This window comes from Dicentrarchus labrax, unplaced genomic scaffold (genome assembly GCF_905237075.1).
Source record: "Dicentrarchus labrax unplaced genomic scaffold, dlabrax2021, whole genome shotgun sequence".
Lineage (NCBI taxonomy): Eukaryota > Metazoa > Chordata > Actinopteri > Moronidae > Dicentrarchus > Dicentrarchus labrax.
The window spans coordinates 17,206,334-17,224,618 of record NW_026136702.1 but is presented as its reverse complement, the minus strand read 5'-3'; the positions used below and the strand labels follow the sequence as shown (position 1 = coordinate 17,224,618).

Here is an 18,285-nt window from a genome sequence, read left to right as displayed (position 1 = left end):
AGCAACGCCACGACAAAGTTGTTTACGTCAGCAAGTAAAGAGCGATGTTGGGAACTAGATGAAGGGATCGTTCCACAGGGACCGATTGAGTTTCCTTTGTTACAGCTTTTTTCTGCTTAGCAGAAAAGCAGGCATTGCCATCTGTGCTCAAGGTAGCAGTCATCTCAAAACTTGGCAACTTCAAAAAGAGACGATTGTCAAGTCATCTTAGATTTAATAGACTCAGACCTTTTTCAAAACCTTTCTTGATCTATTAACTTGCAGATTTTGACGCATGCAAATGTGCAGCATAAATCTCTATATAATACTGTACTGCAACGCCTGATAACATGACTGTACAAATGAGCTAAGGTGATGAAAGGATGAAAGTTGTGGTTATCCTCATCCTTGAGGACTTTTGAACACTTTTTAATTAGTATTATTCCCTGTGCACTTTGTCAACACTTTGATTGTGAACTGAGAAATAAACAAACACACACACATGCATGCACAGGTTACTGTCATCATCTGAGGATAATTGAAATGTGTGGCTGGCATGTTTCCTCTCCGTCCCTTCTAGCAGGGCTAATTAGGGCTCCATTGCCAAGAGAACACTACACGCACAGAGGAGACATCTGATGGCTTTGATCCACATACACACGCCAGCTGTTGCACCAGTTCAACCACCTAACCACCTCAGTGATGCACTGCTATACTCTTTCTTTTCCTTTTCTTTAATTCTTCTATCACGAGGCGAGACAGTTCAGAAAAAATATCCGTATTCAGTAGGACACACTAACACTGAATACGAAGCTCTAATCATAATTCTTTCCTTTGGGGGAGAATTTTTGATTATATTTGGAGGTAATAATCAGTAGTAATTGTCAATTTACCATGTGATTGATTAAAGCACTCACCACATTATACTGTTCAAAGAAACAGTCTGAAGACACATTGACAAATCATGTGAGTATAAAGGCCACCTGTGTCAGAAAGACAGTCTATGGCCAGTGTGGATTTTTTGTTGTAAAGCCAGCTTTAGAGATCTATGTCAAACTCAAATTTGGGAAATTGTTATGTTTTTTTAAAACCCAGTCTTGGGGAGTGGTGTGTACCTGTAAACCACATTCTGTAATTTCTTTATGTCCTAGTAAACCAGGCATTTGGAATTTTTGTGTCCTTGTAAATGTATATTTTCTAAATATATTTTTGTAGATTTTTATGTCTAATTTTAAAATCTACAGCAGTAGTTTGTGACCCTGGACTTATAAGCCTCTTAATAAATGTTTCAAAACCCTCAGGATGATATCAGAAACTAAACACAAAGCCAAACACTGAGTCCCTATAACAAATGTATATCTATAAATGGACAATGCAAATTATTTGCAATTCAGTTTTTTTGCACACAATTTACCTTCTCTCATGAGTCCATACACACACCTAAAAACGTTGCTTATATGTCAGCTTCAACAGCAACAGCACAAACAGTGTTCATCTTCAAGACAAACATATAATCAGATTTTCTGTTAACCCAATTTAAACTTTTCCCTTTTTCATTTTCTCTGTATTTTCCCAGCCCTTCTTTACGCCACCATCTTTGGTAATGTGACAACAATCTTCCAGCAGATGTACGCCAACACGAATCGCTACCATGAGATGCTTAACAGTGTCCGGGACTTCCTCAAGCTCTACCAGGTGCCCAAGGGCTTGAGTGAAAGAGTTATGGACTACATTGCCTCCACGTGGTCCATGTCAAGGGGTATAGACACTGAAAAGGTACATCACACTGCTTCATCTTTCATGGCTCTCCTATAGCGTGTGATTACTGGTAGTTTTATTTTCTCAAGCCACCATAATCCAGAATAGAAACTCTGAGTTAGATAGTTATATAGAATGTTAATACGCTAATCTAGGCATGCTGTAGGAATAAAATACTATTTCCCAAACTATTCTTTAAAATAAAAAAACAACAATTGACACAGCATTTCTAATTCATTTCATTACATTATGTCCCCCATCCCTGGAAACCAAACCTACGCTGTTGATGCTTTCTGAACATCGCTACGTATAAAAGTCGTTTTTCGTTAATTATGAGCTTTGTAAGAACAAGGTTACTCTGCGGCAACGCTTTTTTCACTTCACTACCAGCATCCAGTTATGAAAAGCAGACAGTGGTTGGCGTTTATGGCACAGTAATTGACAGTTACCGCCAGAATTCAGACGATGCTAAAATGATTTGAGTGAGTGGAAATTAAACATTTAAAGCTGGAAGCAGATAGATTGAACTGGTGCCGCTCTGATTGATTTGAAGCCAGAAAGCATTCATATGATCTTATTTAAATACACCCGCCCAAAATCCAATCATAGAAAAAGTTACATTATTTCACCTCAATTTAGAAACATAATTCTTAATAAGGGGATTTTGTCACTAGGATGTGTGATCCCTAATGGTTATTCTGTACTTATCTACTTATTGTCTCCTCTTTATATGTTAAGCTTACACAGCATCTATGTATTATTTATTTGTGTGGCTTTAGGCCACACTAAAGGGTCTAAAAATGGCACATAATCCCTCTCTGCTTGACATTCATCTTCAAAGAGATTTGTTTTAAAGGCAGAGTGCTGGGACGGCCTGGCATCCTGTTGATTAGGTGTACTTGAAAAACATGCTGCCACTCAGTGACACTCAGCAGAGAGGCGGCTGGACTCTGAGCTAGTAGCAGCTTCCATGTGGACTGCGCCATAAAACATTATCAATATTGGACATATTCAGTTCCATCCAACAGATAAGTCAACTCCCAGTGAAGTATCTCCAAAGCTACTGAAAAAGAAAGAACCTCAAAATCTGTTATGTAGTATAAAAACATCTATACCTTTCAGTTACAGTTAAGTTTTTGTGAACAATGACATTAACTTCTGAAAACCTTGGAGACAGATACTGAAAACATTTTATACTGGAAACTTAAGAATACGTTTGTTTATGTAATCTACTGAATATTTAGGCTGGATTTAACCTTGAACAGCCGCTGTTTATATAAAATAATAAAAAGTACTTACAAGTACAGTTCCTGGTATGTACTGAGGGAAAAAAGTGTCCACAGATAAATATCACAGACAGACCTTAAGCTGCACTTTGCTTCAACTTCTTTTAAACTTTCTTTTCTTTATGAGTATAAAAAGATTCAGTGAAGAGTTTAATTCCATGTATTTTGTACCAAGCCAAGATCTTTTTTGTACTCTCAGTACGTCTCCCTCTCACACATTTGTCCTTTTTAGAGATTTGTGAATATCTATTCAAAGGCAAAGCATTATTGTTTATTTACACGTGACCAAGGCTTGGGTGTTGAATAATATTGACAATATGACAATAACAACGATGGCCTAATGTGACCATTAGAAAAGTCTGATCAGCTGAAGACTGTCCACCAGCTCTACAGTATAATTCAGTATTATCGGATTGAAAACCAAACCATTCAGCCTTCCTCTGATCTACAGCTCCTCTCCTCCTCTTGTTTCTGTTCAGGTGTTGCAGATTTGTCCAAAGGACATGAGAGCAGATATTTGTGTTCATCTCAACCGCAAGGTTTTTAAAGAGCACCCGGCTTTCCGGCTGGCCAGCGATGGGTGTCTCAGAGCACTGGCCATGGAGTTTCAGACCATCCACTGTGCCCCTGGTGACCTGATCTACCATGCTGGCGAAAGTGTGGACAGTCTCTGTTTTGTGGTGTCGGGATCACTAGAGGTCATTCAGGATGATGAGGTGGTGGCAATTTTAGGTAAGTCGAGCACTTTTAAAATACACCTTTCACAATTTCTTTTGATCTGATTAATATGAAATTCACTTTTTTTTACAACACTCAAGGCTTCCCATTCCCCCAACTGTCGAAGGACCTGCCCCAGATCTGCTCACGTTTTTAAAAAATATGAAGTTACAGATAAAAATGTGTGAGAGCCAAAGACCCTAAGATGCAGATTTGCTGCAACATAATCTGAATTTCACATCAACACCAAAACACTGGCAGTGATGACAGCAGAAAAACATTTTAGTCAAACTGGCCTGCAGCACTGTTCTCAAGGGTTTTGCATCATAGTAACAAAATGTTTTTGTTAGAAGACTTTCTTAAAATCCTCCTTTTTTCTTTCTGTATAGCAGCACTTTACAAACTGCTTCAGACTGCAGTGAAGATAGCTGTTTGAGGGTTTTTGTCTGCTGAGTCATGAAGAATGTGTGTTGCACAATCCTCTCAGTAACATTTTGAATAAGGTCTGGATTTTGCAATTTGATCTTAGTTTCAATCTGATGGAAACCACAACAATTCCTGTATTATTTATATGTCTGTATTTTAAGGCCTCCTACTTGAATATTGAGCATCGCCTAAACTACACAAAAGCCTAATTAATCTGATGATTATTTTCTCTGTTAATTTATTGACTGTTTATGGATATTTGTGCGGTTTTCAAAATAAGACAATTGCCAGATTTATTCATTTATTGTTTAATGTTTCCTTGTATAGGGACAAGTGCTGCATACCTCATGGGTCAGTGCCACAACATCTATAGCCTAGGCTTCTTTACAATGCACATGTCATTAAACAATAACACAAAACTGATCCCTGAGTGCTGTGCTTGAACTGTAACCCCAGCTTGTTAGTTGGCTCTGATCTTTAAGTCCTCAGGACACCTCAAGTCAAGTATGGCTTATCAGAGATCAATAACTGTGCCAAAACAGATGGCTGTGGGTGCCCGCTCACATCTGGATCTTAGGCAAATTTCGTCTATTTCTGGAAAAGGCTTGACCAATTTGCTGCTGGTTAGATGAAGCCTGTGAAGTAAAACGTAGGACCCAATCCCAAACTGGCCTGTAAAGAAATCTACCCAAAACTGATGTGCATGAACTCATTTTCAAAAAGAGAGACCTGATCTGAATAGACACGATGACAATTAGACCCGAGGGCTGTACTATGAAGGATTTAACTCTGGGTTATCAAGGAAAGTCAGAGTTGACAAACCCTGATTGCCTACCCTCTTGTTAAACGGCACTACAACGGTGATTAAGAAGTTATCTTGTGCATGTTTGCATGAAAGGGGCGTGTTCCCCTGTGCAGGAAGAGTTTCTTCATAATGTCTCGTGCTCCCATATTTGTCCCCAGGAGAATGTACATATCATAATACCATATATATATATATATATATATATATATATATATATATATAATCATATCATACAATATCAGGAAAAAGTTAACTGACTAATCTCACTGTAGTAGGGGCCAACAATGATGGGGAGGCTTGTTGGTAGCACATTGTAAATTCATAAGTAACACTGCATTGTTCGTAGGTTCTCTATTTTTCTTTCTTTATTTGTGATATGATTGAATACAACTGTGATAAATGAATGAAAAATATCACAGAAATTAATCTACAGGGATACAAGCAAGAAAGCGAGCCTGAAAAGTTATCCAGGAGGAAATGTGTACAATGTACTCTATATGTAATATGAATTTAGAACTGCTCTATGCCTGAAATGAGTGATGGTGCCTGAGAACTTAAAGCCCAGAATTAAAATCTACTTCCTAAAGCATTGAGGCTGAAGGGCTATCTGTGTGAATGTAAAGCTACTGTTAGTGTACAGTCAGTCACACCAATCTGCTTCTGGATTCCTCTGGAAATAAAGTGTTCTGTATATAGGCCTAGCCTTTGTATATTAAAAAGTATTTCTATGATGTGAATTACCTGTGACCGCATAAAAAGCCTCTTTGATGTTTATAACGATTAAATGGGAACATAAATGCATTCCCTGACGCTAGCGTAGATGCTGAATTCTCTCCGATGAGAATCAATATGTTTCATAGAGAACGTCATCGGGGTAAACTAGAGGATTCTGCCGGTCTCTGAATACCCTCGTCCTCCGCAGCGTTTTTTCCACAATATTTTGGGCGGAGGAGAGGAGTTTGTTAACATCGAGTTAACATTGAGCAGTTTGGACATGGAGAGTAAATTGCCATGACAACATACCTCGGGTAAAACTTATCCACCTTCTGTAGAACAAGTTAACCTGTAAGTTACACCTGACGTCACGGAGTTGCTCCTGAAGTTACCTGGATAAGCCAGTTACCTTGCTGCATAGCACAGCCCTCTGACCCAAAATGCAACCCAAAAAAACAAACCCAATAAGGAGAGAACGCCAACGCCTGTCAAAAGAGTAGTAATATAATTAGAAATGACAGTTATTGGATATTGAATATTGGACTTAGTTTTGGAATGTGGCCAGATACAAGATTCAAGATGAATGATAATGTTTCTCCGTAACTGCTGAATGTGTAAATAAGCAACAGTTTGCAAAGTTGCCCATATCTATTTGAAATGTGACGATATGTCAGCGCTGTCTACCAATTGCTCCCGCTGCCGTCATTGCAGATTTCATTTAGTGTGAGAATCAACTTCCAAAAAGTAGTTTTCATTTTACATTTTTTGACATAGGCTACTGATTTAAAAATAAAATATGTTCTCCTCTAGTGAATATGATTTACCATGTAATCAGAGCTGATTCTGAGTACACTCCTGTGCTGAGTATAATTTGGACCTTATCGGACTCCATGGAGTACTCTGAACTGTAGTAACCCACGCCTAATGCATATTGATAAGGAATGAACCAGACCAATGGTTAACTGCCTTGACATTTCTGATATTTGTGAGCCCATACATCCATTGCACATTGATGTAATCAACGGAAGGAGGCTACATCTATAATTTATCAAGATACAGAAAAAATAATATTGTTTCTATCTTGCTATTGCTGGCCTGGTTAAATCCCAGCAGAGTATTTTCTTTTCAAAACTTCCTCCTTTTAATTTGCCAAATGATTGATTTTACTAAATAATGGATGGCATTCTCTGGCAGGCCCAGTGACACCATCTTGGCTGTTTCATCAATAACTCGGTTCCTTTTTGTAACAATCAATATACTGTCAGGCTAATACCATTGACCTGGATGGAGCCGTAATGGAGCCTGAAGTGATAAACAAGTTACTACTATGAATTCTCATTAGCCTAATGGCACTGTAGAACAGAAACATGTAATGTACACCTGCAAACAAGACTGAACGTCTCGTGTAATTCTCAGACTGGTGCCGTCTGACTTCTCACACTACTCTACAAATCTATACAGTAGCTAGAAATGTTATTAATTATTGTAACTCTGGATATGATGGCCTGTATTGTATATAGCTTTTCATCCTGTGGTAGTCAGATGTTTTCAGTCATGTAAAACCAAATTAATTAATACTTTCTGTAGTCATACTGTGTGAGACATTGTTGATTTAGATGTTGATTTATATTGAGTCATAACACTTAATGCTTCATAGTTGTTTTATGGTCACGTTGATCCTTTCAAAATAAAAGTAGGTCTCTACATGACTCACTGGTTTGGTGAGCTCCGACTGCACTAAAGACAGCATGTTCAGCACTACTATACTTGAGTTTCTTTAATTATCTAATAGGCATTTTATTTATAAGCTGTAATTAATAATTTTATAACAGTTAATAAATAGCCATTAATAAGAACAGCATTCTGGCTGCCAGGTTGTAGAAAAACTTCATCATCTAGCATGGCATGTCTATTTAGCTAGCTCTTTAATTTGTCAGGAAGTCCCCTTTAAAAGAACGTCTAGTTAATATCTTCATGTTGATAAGTTGCTAATTATATATTAATATATATTTTGACCTGGATGTTCCCCAGCTCTTTTCCAGAAGGTAAGTGCTTAAACAGTCCACTGGAGGGGACTTCCTGATGAATTAAAGAGGTGGTTAAAAAGACAAAGGTCTTTCTGGAGAGGGTTTTAATACAACCTGGCAACCCTGAAAGTTGTTCTTATGAATTGTGTATAACTGATCATAAAGCTTTAATTAGAGATGTATTAACCACTATTAAAGAAATGACTTACAGCTTATAAACCCTTTTTATAAAAGGTGACTTATTAGAAAGCAGTGATGTCAAAGCACCCCCTTAATAAAGGGTTTACAAGTTGTAACTATTGGCTTAATTAGTGGTTAATAAATCACTTGCTAATTCTTTATAGATAAGTTATAAGCCATTAATTCAAACAAGTGACCACCTATTTGTAGAAAAAGACTGCAGGCAATCTGGACTTAGATCCGATTATTAATAATTTTGTAACAGTGTTAACTGCAGACATGATGGCTCATCAGAAAGTGACAAAACCTGTTGGTATTTATTAATGATTACCAATATTTATAACTGCATTATTAACAACTAGAAAGACAAAGTCAAGGTTTTACTAATAACACTATAATATAATTGTATCCAGATAAACACAAATCATGTTTTTATAAATGTACAGTATTTTCAACAATTTTAAATTAGAGAGGGCATTAAGGTAAAATTCTATCCTTTTTAATGTCTCGAAAGAGAAAATTGTCTTAGATTAAGGGATTTGCTGTATAAAAACCGACATCTGGCAAAATAAACTTTATAGATTCTTTTGAAACGCACTACTCATAGTAACACAATAAAATGCAAGAATTTCAATGATAATGACCCTCACTCCCATCCCCCTACTCAAAAAAACCCAACAACTTAATTAAACATTAATTAGTTTATTTCTTTACCTTGAAAAGCAAATGTTTTTGGTAGAATTAGCAGGTTTAAACAGTTTCCACTCTCTCTCTCTCTGCAGGTAAGGGAGATGTATTTGGGGATGTTTTCTGGAAAGAAGTGACTCTCGCTCAAGCCTGTGCCAACGTCAGAGCTCTGACCTACTGTGACCTCCACGTCATTAAACGTGACGCTCTGCAGAAGGTACTGGAGTTCTACACAGCGTTTTCCAACCACTTCTCAAGAAATCTGCTGCTCACTTACAACCTGCGAAAGAGGGTGAGTGACTCTTCAAACAGCACCAAGAAAGAACAAGTTACAGTTGACTTACTTTTTATGTCAGAACACTATAGAACTTGTTAGAACAGCTGTATACATAGAGCTGTTAAAATATATAGAAATGTCCAATACCATTTTTTGTCAATTAAAAACTAACAAGAAGTAAAAATATTATTACAATATCAACATAACTATAACACTCACCTCCAAGATTAACACCTCTCTAAAACAGTTATAATCTTCATAAAGGGAGGATTTATTGCAGGACTGTTGTAATAGGCTGCCTTAGTTTGAACTAGGTGTACCTAATAAACTGGCAACCGAGTTTTTAAGCGTCAGCTTCGGTTCTAAAAGTGCAAGTCAGGATACGAGGTAAAAGACACCTACTGTTACTGTCGTGAAAGATGTTTAACTTGGCTAGATAAAGTTGTAATTTCAAGATTTCAGTCCTGGTTGATTTGGCACCCCTGTGGTTGCCGTGGTAACAGCAAGTGCGTTTTAATACAGCAAACACGTTGAGCAGTTAAGTTCTCAGAAGTACAACTGAAGAGCAGCTGCTGCATCTGTATACAACACAAGCAATGTTTTAATAAAGAAGTCAGTCAATAATAATAGCAGCTGTGATCTGATTTCATGCTGCATGCGGCACAAGCAGTCTTCCACACCACAGCAGGACGCCATGAAGTTGGTTACCTTGCTGAGGAGTTATTTAGTTTCATAATCACTTAAAGCAAGATTTGGGCTGATTACATCAACAAAATCCTTTTTTAGAATAGATTAACGATGTAATAAGAACAAGATTTTAAAAATATAGTTAATTGGATTCTCAACTCTATTTTTTTTTTGTCACTCTTCCTCTGGTCGGCCATTTTTTAAGAGTGTTCAGTGCACATGCTGCGTCCTGTTGACAAATCATAATTGCTGTGATGTTTTTGCAATGTGCTTCCAATGGATCACATTGTAGTATGTGTTGGCGAGTACAGTGACATCAGGTGCAATTGTTTTTTCTCTCTTTTTAGCCACAGTGGCTATTGCAGCTCATGTTAAAGGTGTAGTTTGACATTTTGGGAAATGTGCTTTGTCGCATTCTTGCTGAGTGTTGGATGAGAAGATTAACATACACAAGAGTGGTTATCAGTGAAATATGAAGCAACAGCCAGGAAGTTGGCTTAGTTTATCATAAAGACTGAAAGCAGGAGGAAACAGCTAGGCGGGCTCTGTCCAAAGGTAAAAAAAAACACCTCCCAACATTTATAAAGCTCATACAGGTAAGCTAACTGTCTCCTGGCTGTAGTGGGCACTATCGATTTTATCATCTAACTTTTGGCCAGAAAGCAAATATTTACCAATATGTGGCTGCACCAGAAACATTAAACACAGTTTCTGAAAATGAAAATGCTTTATGAACCTAACTTGGTGGGGTTTTCCTAAATAACAAACATCAGACATGTTACACAGCTAAACACCCTTCATTCAGAAATGAACAGCTGTGATCAACAACTCAAGTGTAGCTACCAATCATTACCTCATTCATGATAAGGTTAGCCTGCCCAAGAGAGTGCCAGTAGAATTGAATTGCCTGCATATCAAGAGGCAATCTCATCTGCTGCATTAAACTCGCCATTCACCAGGGCCCCATACTTTCTGAATGTATGCAGCAGGGAAATCCAGAGATGGATTGAATGAGCCAAACGCTGCCTTCAAATGAAGCTTGTGCAGTTGTGTTTTCTACTGGGAAATCCGTCACACAGTTTGTTCAGCATTTGAGTTGTTTAAGTTGTGATAACAGTGTCGCTATGAGACTGAGTAGGAAAACTGATGTGGTCTCACCTCTTCAAAAATGATGAATGATTTTTTTTGCCTATTGCATTTCAGTATCATGCCCAAGAACGAGGAAAACAGTAGATGACAAAAATATATGAAAATAATTAGAATACAACTTTATTATCTAGCCGGGGCCTGAAAATCAACTTTGGTCTCACGAGATCAGATAAAAACATCACACTACATCAATGCGGCAGATCTCATCACATCACAACAGTTAATATAACATGCACACAGTGTACAAAACTGAAAAAGTTCCTTGCATATGGTATAAAAGACCCCTTAAATATCTTTTTGTTTACCAGAGGTACTCTTCACCCTGAGGGAAGCAGCTTAAACTCAGTATTTAGAGTCACTAATGATGGACAAAGCTTTCCTATGTAGAGCTGTGCTGTAAAGGTCATCCAATGACAATAAACACAAACACCTGAAGGAGCAATCGCTTCCAGTTTTGTTCTTCAAATACTAGACTCTTCTCATGAACCTTATAAACTCACATATTTCAGCCCTATAATTCTAATTTCTCGCCACAGATTAAGCATACCAGTATTACCAACAGTGATGGTAGTAAAAGCAAACAAATCTACCCATGCCCAATAAATTCTCAATTGTTTTTGGAATCCATAGAGCCACTGATGAGGGGCTATATTTCCACAAGCTGCCTACCCCTGCCATAGCCAGAAAATGTATTTATTTGTCGAGGGATTGTTTAATTGGCGTTTCTGAAAAGCTGAAACATAATACAGTATCTGTCCATATGCTTTCAAATTTTGGGACATTGGAACACTAGTAGAGCTAGACCAATAAAACGGCAATCATTAACTTATTCTTTCTACCATTAACTATCCTAGAACATAAATTCAAAATAATAAATAAATTATTAATACAATTATTTAGTTTTTTAAATGTATATTGCCTTTAATTGACGACAGAGGCTCATTGGGATTTCTTTTCCAAGAGACAAGACCAAGTTACAGACATCATGTTGCACATAAACATTAATCAAAAGTACAGAAGGAAAACTGCAAAGCTAAAACTGGTAATACAAATGCTTAAAACACAGTTGTCCATTAGCAGCTGTGTGGTAAGCTAACAGTGTGTCTTCACCCACTGAAGCCAGAGGCATGATATGAACTTTCCCTCTGCATTGTGGGAATAGCCTCTTTGAGGTGACATTTACAAAGCACACACATTTTGAAACATCTTCCTCACACAAACTGTACAATAAATAAGGTAGATACACCTGTTTGTCTAACTGAAGATGATTTCGATCTGGTTTATTACTGGTTTATTTACTATAATTGGTTCACTTCAGGAGGCTAACAAGTAGAAGAAGTATTACTGTATAATTTTCTTGTGTGCTGTCAAACAATGATATGTTTGATCATTAAAAACAAACTGATGGTTATCATGATGGTGTTTTAGTCATAAGAACTTTATATTCTCTTGTAGATCGTCTTCCGAAAGATCAGTGATGTGAAACGAGAGGAAGAGGAGCGACAGAGACGTAAAAATGAAGCCCCTCTGAACTTGCCACCAGATCACCCAGTACGGAAACTCTTCCAGCGCTTTCGACAGCAGAAGGAAGCCCGGTTTACGACCGACAAACCAGAGCTAGATGAACGCGATATTGAGAAGGGCCCTGTGTACGTAGACGTCCCGATAGCTAATACAGCCATTACAACTACCAGCATCGTCACAGTAACAGAAAGCCCAGCAACACCCTCATCTTCAACTCCTTCATCTTCAACACCCCCCAGCTGTACACCCTCAGACAAGGTGAAGCTGCAGGTGCCATCTAGCATTTCTTTGGTAGGAGGCCGGTCCGCTGAGCCGCTCAAAGTCAAAGGCTGGGGTCGCTTCAAGGAGTCCATGGCCAAACCTGACAACTGGAACAAAGTGTCTAAGGCCGAATCCATGGAGACTTTACCTGAACGGACCAAGGTGCATGAATCACAAATGTCTCTAAAGAAAACAGACTCATGTGACAGCGGTATCACCAAAAGTGACCTGCGGCTAGACAAAGTGGGTGACTTCCGCATGACGCCCCAGGACCGAAGTCCTGTCCAGCCTCCGGAGACCAGGCACGCCTTCTACCCCATCCCAGAGCAAACGCTTCAAGCCTCACTTCAGGAGCTCAAACTGGAGCTGAAGGATGACCTCAAGAACCTGAATGTTCGAATGTCTGGCCTGGAGGCGCAACTCACAGAAGCACTTCAACTCCTCAAAACAAGGAAATCAAGTACTGGCTCTCCGCAGCCTCTTTTTGACATTTCTAGACCTGCTTCACCAGAACTGGACAAAGAGGACATCTTCTCTTGAAGCATGGAGGAATCATGAGGAAACAATTAACTCAGCTGGAATCCAGTAATATCCAGATTACTTGGATAGCTGATGCTGCACTGGGCACACCATTTAGATTAGGCAACAGTGTGGTCTTTAAGACGCACCGGCCTTCATCATAGGGGTGTACCTGCTGGCCAACAAGGGAAGGCGAGTCGAAGCCCAGATTTCGGTGTCGTAACACTGAACCATCTGAGGTTACATAAAAACTGACAGCTCTATGTTTGTACATAGACAATAGTTGTATCTCTGTTGGAAGGCTCCAATAGAAACAGCATGTCCCACTGGTTTGTTATTGAATCATTTGTATGAGATTCTTTGCATGTCACATAAAATAGACGTGTGCCTCAAATTGCAGATGGTGCATATTTGATCAGCTGAGGCCACACAGCAAGTCATTTGCATTCTTTCACCACGACAGTGAAAAAGGATGGTCTTTGCAGATGTTGAAAGAGTCAGAGTAATTTCCTCAAGCAACTGATGAACTCTTTTATTATATCAACTGCCAGGATCATTATGAATTACATAACAGATAACTCTGGCCAAGCAATCAGATTTTCAAAGACGTCTTTCAGCAGAGCCTATTTTGATTTTCATAAACCATGGGTAGATGGCCTTCATGACAAATGCAGTGCTAACTAGTGTGTCAACAGTGAGCAAGTTATCCATCATCCGAGTATCTAGTAATTGTTATTCTCAGATGTATACAACCACATACATGGTACATATATATAGTGAGAGCCATGCATTTTTGGCTTTGGTGATGCATAATTAGTTAATGCAGATGAAACTGACAATGGCTATACCCTCGTCTTATTTTAAAACCGTCAAGAACATAGTAGGGAATGCCTGTTTGCAGAATATTTCCAAAATAAATATATTTATGTAAAATATAAAACTTCAAAGTGCAGGTTTGTTAACGTAAGCACACCAAGATAGTTACTGGAACCTGTTTCAGTGATGATATTGGCCAGTGATGTACATTTTTACACCAGTTAGCATGCATGGTTTAATGAGTCTGTTTTCACATTCATTTGAGAAAAGCCATCATCCCATGACGACATGAGATAACAGCTGACTATTATGAAGGAGGAAAGATCAAAAATGTGAAAATTAAAGGAAGTGTTTTCAATGCAGGCAATCTCTTTAGTGACTACAATTTGAGGTTAAAATCAACTTTATTCCACAAATTCAAACCCACGTTCCCGAGACACGCCTTCAAACTGGGAGACAGCTATCACCACTTGTTTAATGTAATTGTGTAAAATTAATTACACAAAATTTCAATTTGGTTTATTTTTATGAAGATTGTATTTCATTAAGTTCCGTTTTTTTCTCTTTGAAACAAAAATGGACTTTATTAATTAAATGAAGTACACCAGACCCAGGCTGTGTAATCCAGTCAATAAATAAATTTAAAGGTTCGGGAACAAGTAGCCAAGTGTGGTAAATTTCATGACTTTCTCTTTAAATTGTAATTTAGATTTTTTGATTTTAAAACTACTTCAATTTCACCATAAAGACTTACTCAATAACAAAATAGATGTCTGAATTTTTTTTTTTCAAATTTCCATTTGATACCATTACCTCTGCTGAAACTATAAATACCCTTCTTACACTTTTACTTCCTAAATTACTGTTAACTAAAATACATCTGTGTAAATGAATGTATCTGTTTACTGTATTGGAAAGAGGGAGGAAATGTGCTTTAGAGCATTTCTTGGTAACTGAAATTATTTATTTATTCATTACAGACCCTGAAGTCTACATGCATGCATCAAATGTCACGTAAAGCAGAGCCATGAGTTCTGGTATCAAGCAATAGTTTACTCGAGTGCATATTCAGCTGTTGCAGTAAAATTTTGTACTAAAACATCAATTGTCGCTCTTTAATAACAATGAATAATGCAAGGAAGTCTAATAATATTCAGTAAATGACTCATTTTTTAACAATCACATATTTTTGCAGATTGCTGCTAATGAGATCCAAAATAAATTCATTGCAATCAATAGTAATACTGTATTATATCACTGATATTTACTGTACCAGAACTCAATTGTGGTTTTGGGGTTTATCTCTAGTAGAAGCAGGAGCTTTAATGGTCTGCTTGAATCTATCTTTAGTATACAGTAAATGTATTCTTTTACGTGGCAAAGATAACCATTATTCTATATTATTTATTATTCATTTGGATAATTTATGTTCCCTGCATGACTTCTCTCTTATCAAGACAAGCTGAGACAGAGCTGAGAGGAAAGAGATGCCAAGTTTCTTCTTCAACACATTCTGTAGCCCCATTCCCATCAAATATTCAGCTTACTAAAAATAAATGGGCATGTCATCACAGAAGTGAGAACTCATTTGGTTCAGTGTTTGTGGGTCTTTATGGGTGTGCTGTCACAGGATATTTTGATCTTACAGACGGAAAAGCATTAAAATCATATTGCTGTGACCTCTCTATTGCAGAGAATTCATAAAGCCGTTGCTCACATGAGTTTTTACTCAGAAATCAAAAGGAGGCAAAAAGATTGCCGATAGTGTCTGTGAGGAATTCAGTCGCCCCAAAATCTAAGAATTATATAATGGCAGGCTTTACTACAAAAACTACAAATAAATTGGGTAAAAAGTTACTGACCAGGCACTGAGTACAGTACACACAGTGACTTATAACTAATGACTGAGACTAGAGATTGCTCTAACTTAATGAGGTGCTGACTGTTTATTTATCTCATTTTTTCATGTGATTCAATCATACTAAAACCCACACGGAAAGTAATATTTATTTTCTTTTACAAATTATTGTTACATTGTGAAAAATGTAAATTACTGTTTCACTTCACCAACGACACAGATGAATGACAGAATTGGTCAGATTAGTATGTTTTATACTTTCATTTTGAATGACACAACCTATGAATCTTCTTTTTTGTTGGAGGCGGTGTATTCTTTCATTGTGTGATTGTTATATTTACACCGTAAATTTACAATTTTCTTTCAGGTTTCTTTACATTTTACAGTGTCTAATAGGAACAGAACCAGATCTGACTGATTTTCCAGCTAAGTCTGATTTTGTGCAATTATTTGAACAGGACGACAAAGATATGGCATGTGGAGGGTATTTTCACTTACGCCTGTCTCAAGAAACTGAATTTTTTACCACCACCATAAATATGCGTTTCTAAAATGGGATGTAGGTGCACTCCAAAACTCAGACATGATCCTTGAAAGCAATATGTAGTACTGTGCTGTAACATTTATAAACAAAGGTCCAAATGGAAAACCTTAAGCTATTAAGTGTAAAGGACTTTTCCAGTACTGCACTACCACTTCATTACATTTACCCTGATATTATTAAAGTCATTACCTCTGATTACTACTGAGAAGCATGCAACACTGTGCCTTCATATCGCCCCTTTTCAGGCCTGCAGTGAGAAACGCAGTGTTAAATATCCAAATTACTGTTGCTCCTTTGAAACGATTTGAACACAGAATTATTTTTGTGGTCAGCTCTAGAAAGCTGCCTAGTTATAAAACCCTACATATTTATTTATATATATATATGCACAAATTATATTGCAATGTTTCGATTCTTAAAGGGGACCTATTATGCTTTTGCTTATGGCCAAAGTTTCAAATAAGGAGATAATCCCTGTGAGCAAAAAGCTCAGGCTTCAGACTGCTGAAGCTGTTGTTGGCTCCTTGCAGATTTCTTTATGCGGTCATCTGCTCCTGGTATAGCGTGCCCACAAAGTACAGCGATGCGTCCATCCAACTGCTCAGTTATTCGACCACCCTGCTCAGGACTACTCTACAGGTTTTTGGAGGTTGTTCAGTATGTCTCACAGGAATTTTTTTGGTTGTGAAGGAAAGTTAGACAGATAGCAGCTACTTGAGCAACAAGTAAAGCTAACTGCTAACTGTAGCTTCCATTTGCTACTTAGCTTCGGTATCCATGCAGCTAGTGATTTAGCTAACTCTGTTTCTCTCAGACTGGGAGCTTTGGACCGGTGGCAGGAGGAGGTTTGTCTGTCTCCAAATTGGCCTCTGTTGGTCTCCGAGGGCGGGTTCCGTCGCCCACTCGCCTGGCTCCAGTTCTGGTACCCATTCCAGCGCCACCTGGGTGTTCTGAGGATGTACTAAGGGGCTGGATGAAGGGCCATGATAAGATAAATTATTATTTTTTACTGTGAATCATGTAAAGCTACTCTAGTGGAGTCCCTGAATAAAATATAAAGCTGGCACAATAGGTCCTCTTTAAGAAAGAGAAATGTTTGAATTTGCTGTATGATTTATGTAATATGCACATGCCTCCATGTTCACACGTCATGTGATGAGAAATGTAACAAGCACAATGGAAACTTTGTTATGAACTGTTACATGCTGTACGATTCATAATAAATATTTTATACATACTGTACCCTGTCTGTTGTTCTCTTTAGGGTGCTGTATAGCATCCATTCTGACCTGTGAGAAATGTCATTCTTTGTGTTTTAGCTCCTCTGCCAGTGATAAGGGCACTTCTCTAAGAAAGTGTAACGCAGCAGGTGTCTTCTCCTGCTGATCTTCTTACGTCAGATAAACCTCACAGTTTTGTGCTCATTTAAGAGGATTCCTCGCTGACCCCCTGCTCACGCTGATCCTACTTAATGCCACTCGGGCTGTAATAATCCTGAAAACAGAAATCAACTAATGGAAACACTCGAGGCTCACCAGAACAACAGACTCCAGATTACACTGTACTTTTATTGCAAGAGTGTTTATTCACCACTGATCGAGCTCAAAATCACAGACCCATGAAGGTAACGCAGTTCCCTGATTGACAAACTGAACAAACATCTAGGGAATAGTGAATTGTGGTACGACGATAAACAACCAGAGGACTAAAGGCAATGTGAGGGTTTTATGTTAATGATGAATCTCAGCAATGGCACTTCTGACTTATTCACCAATTCTTAAATTAATCTTCTCGGAAGCCATACCCTAAAGCTGTTTGCTATGCACTGTGAATACTAAGAGGATCAGATTGTTTTTTACCACATCAGACTTTCTAAGCTCAAAAGACAAAAAAAAAGGTACAGATACGCTTTTTAAGACAGCTCCTACTGCATGAAGTTGGCCTTTATAAGCTGGTGACAAACTAATCAAACCCTGCTGGATTGCAGAGTAAAATTTATTGTGATCTGAAATGTAAATAGAAAAAAATGCTTCCAACATGGGTAACTTATCAAGAATTATTTATATTTATA

General features: G+C 37.9%; 1 protein-coding gene across 5 annotated transcripts in view; it reads left to right on the top strand.

Moving 5' to 3' along the window:
• Positions 1-14,578, top strand: part of kcnh1a (potassium voltage-gated channel, subfamily H (eag-related), member 1a) — a 40,934-nt gene extending 26,356 nt beyond the window's left edge. For all 5 annotated transcript variants that reach the window (XM_051426889.1, XM_051426881.1, XM_051426863.1 and 2 more), the window contains 4 exons: positions 1,556-1,755; positions 3,503-3,755; positions 8,675-8,871; positions 12,148-14,578. In XM_051426889.1, the coding sequence (XP_051282849.1) occupies positions 1,556-1,755; positions 3,503-3,755; positions 8,675-8,871; positions 12,148-13,017 (1,520 nt within the window). In that variant the 3' untranslated portion in view covers positions 13,018-14,578. The remainder of the gene's footprint in view (positions 1-1,555; positions 1,756-3,502; positions 3,756-8,674; positions 8,872-12,147) is intronic.
• The last annotated feature ends 3,707 nt before the right edge of the window (positions 14,579-18,285 follow it).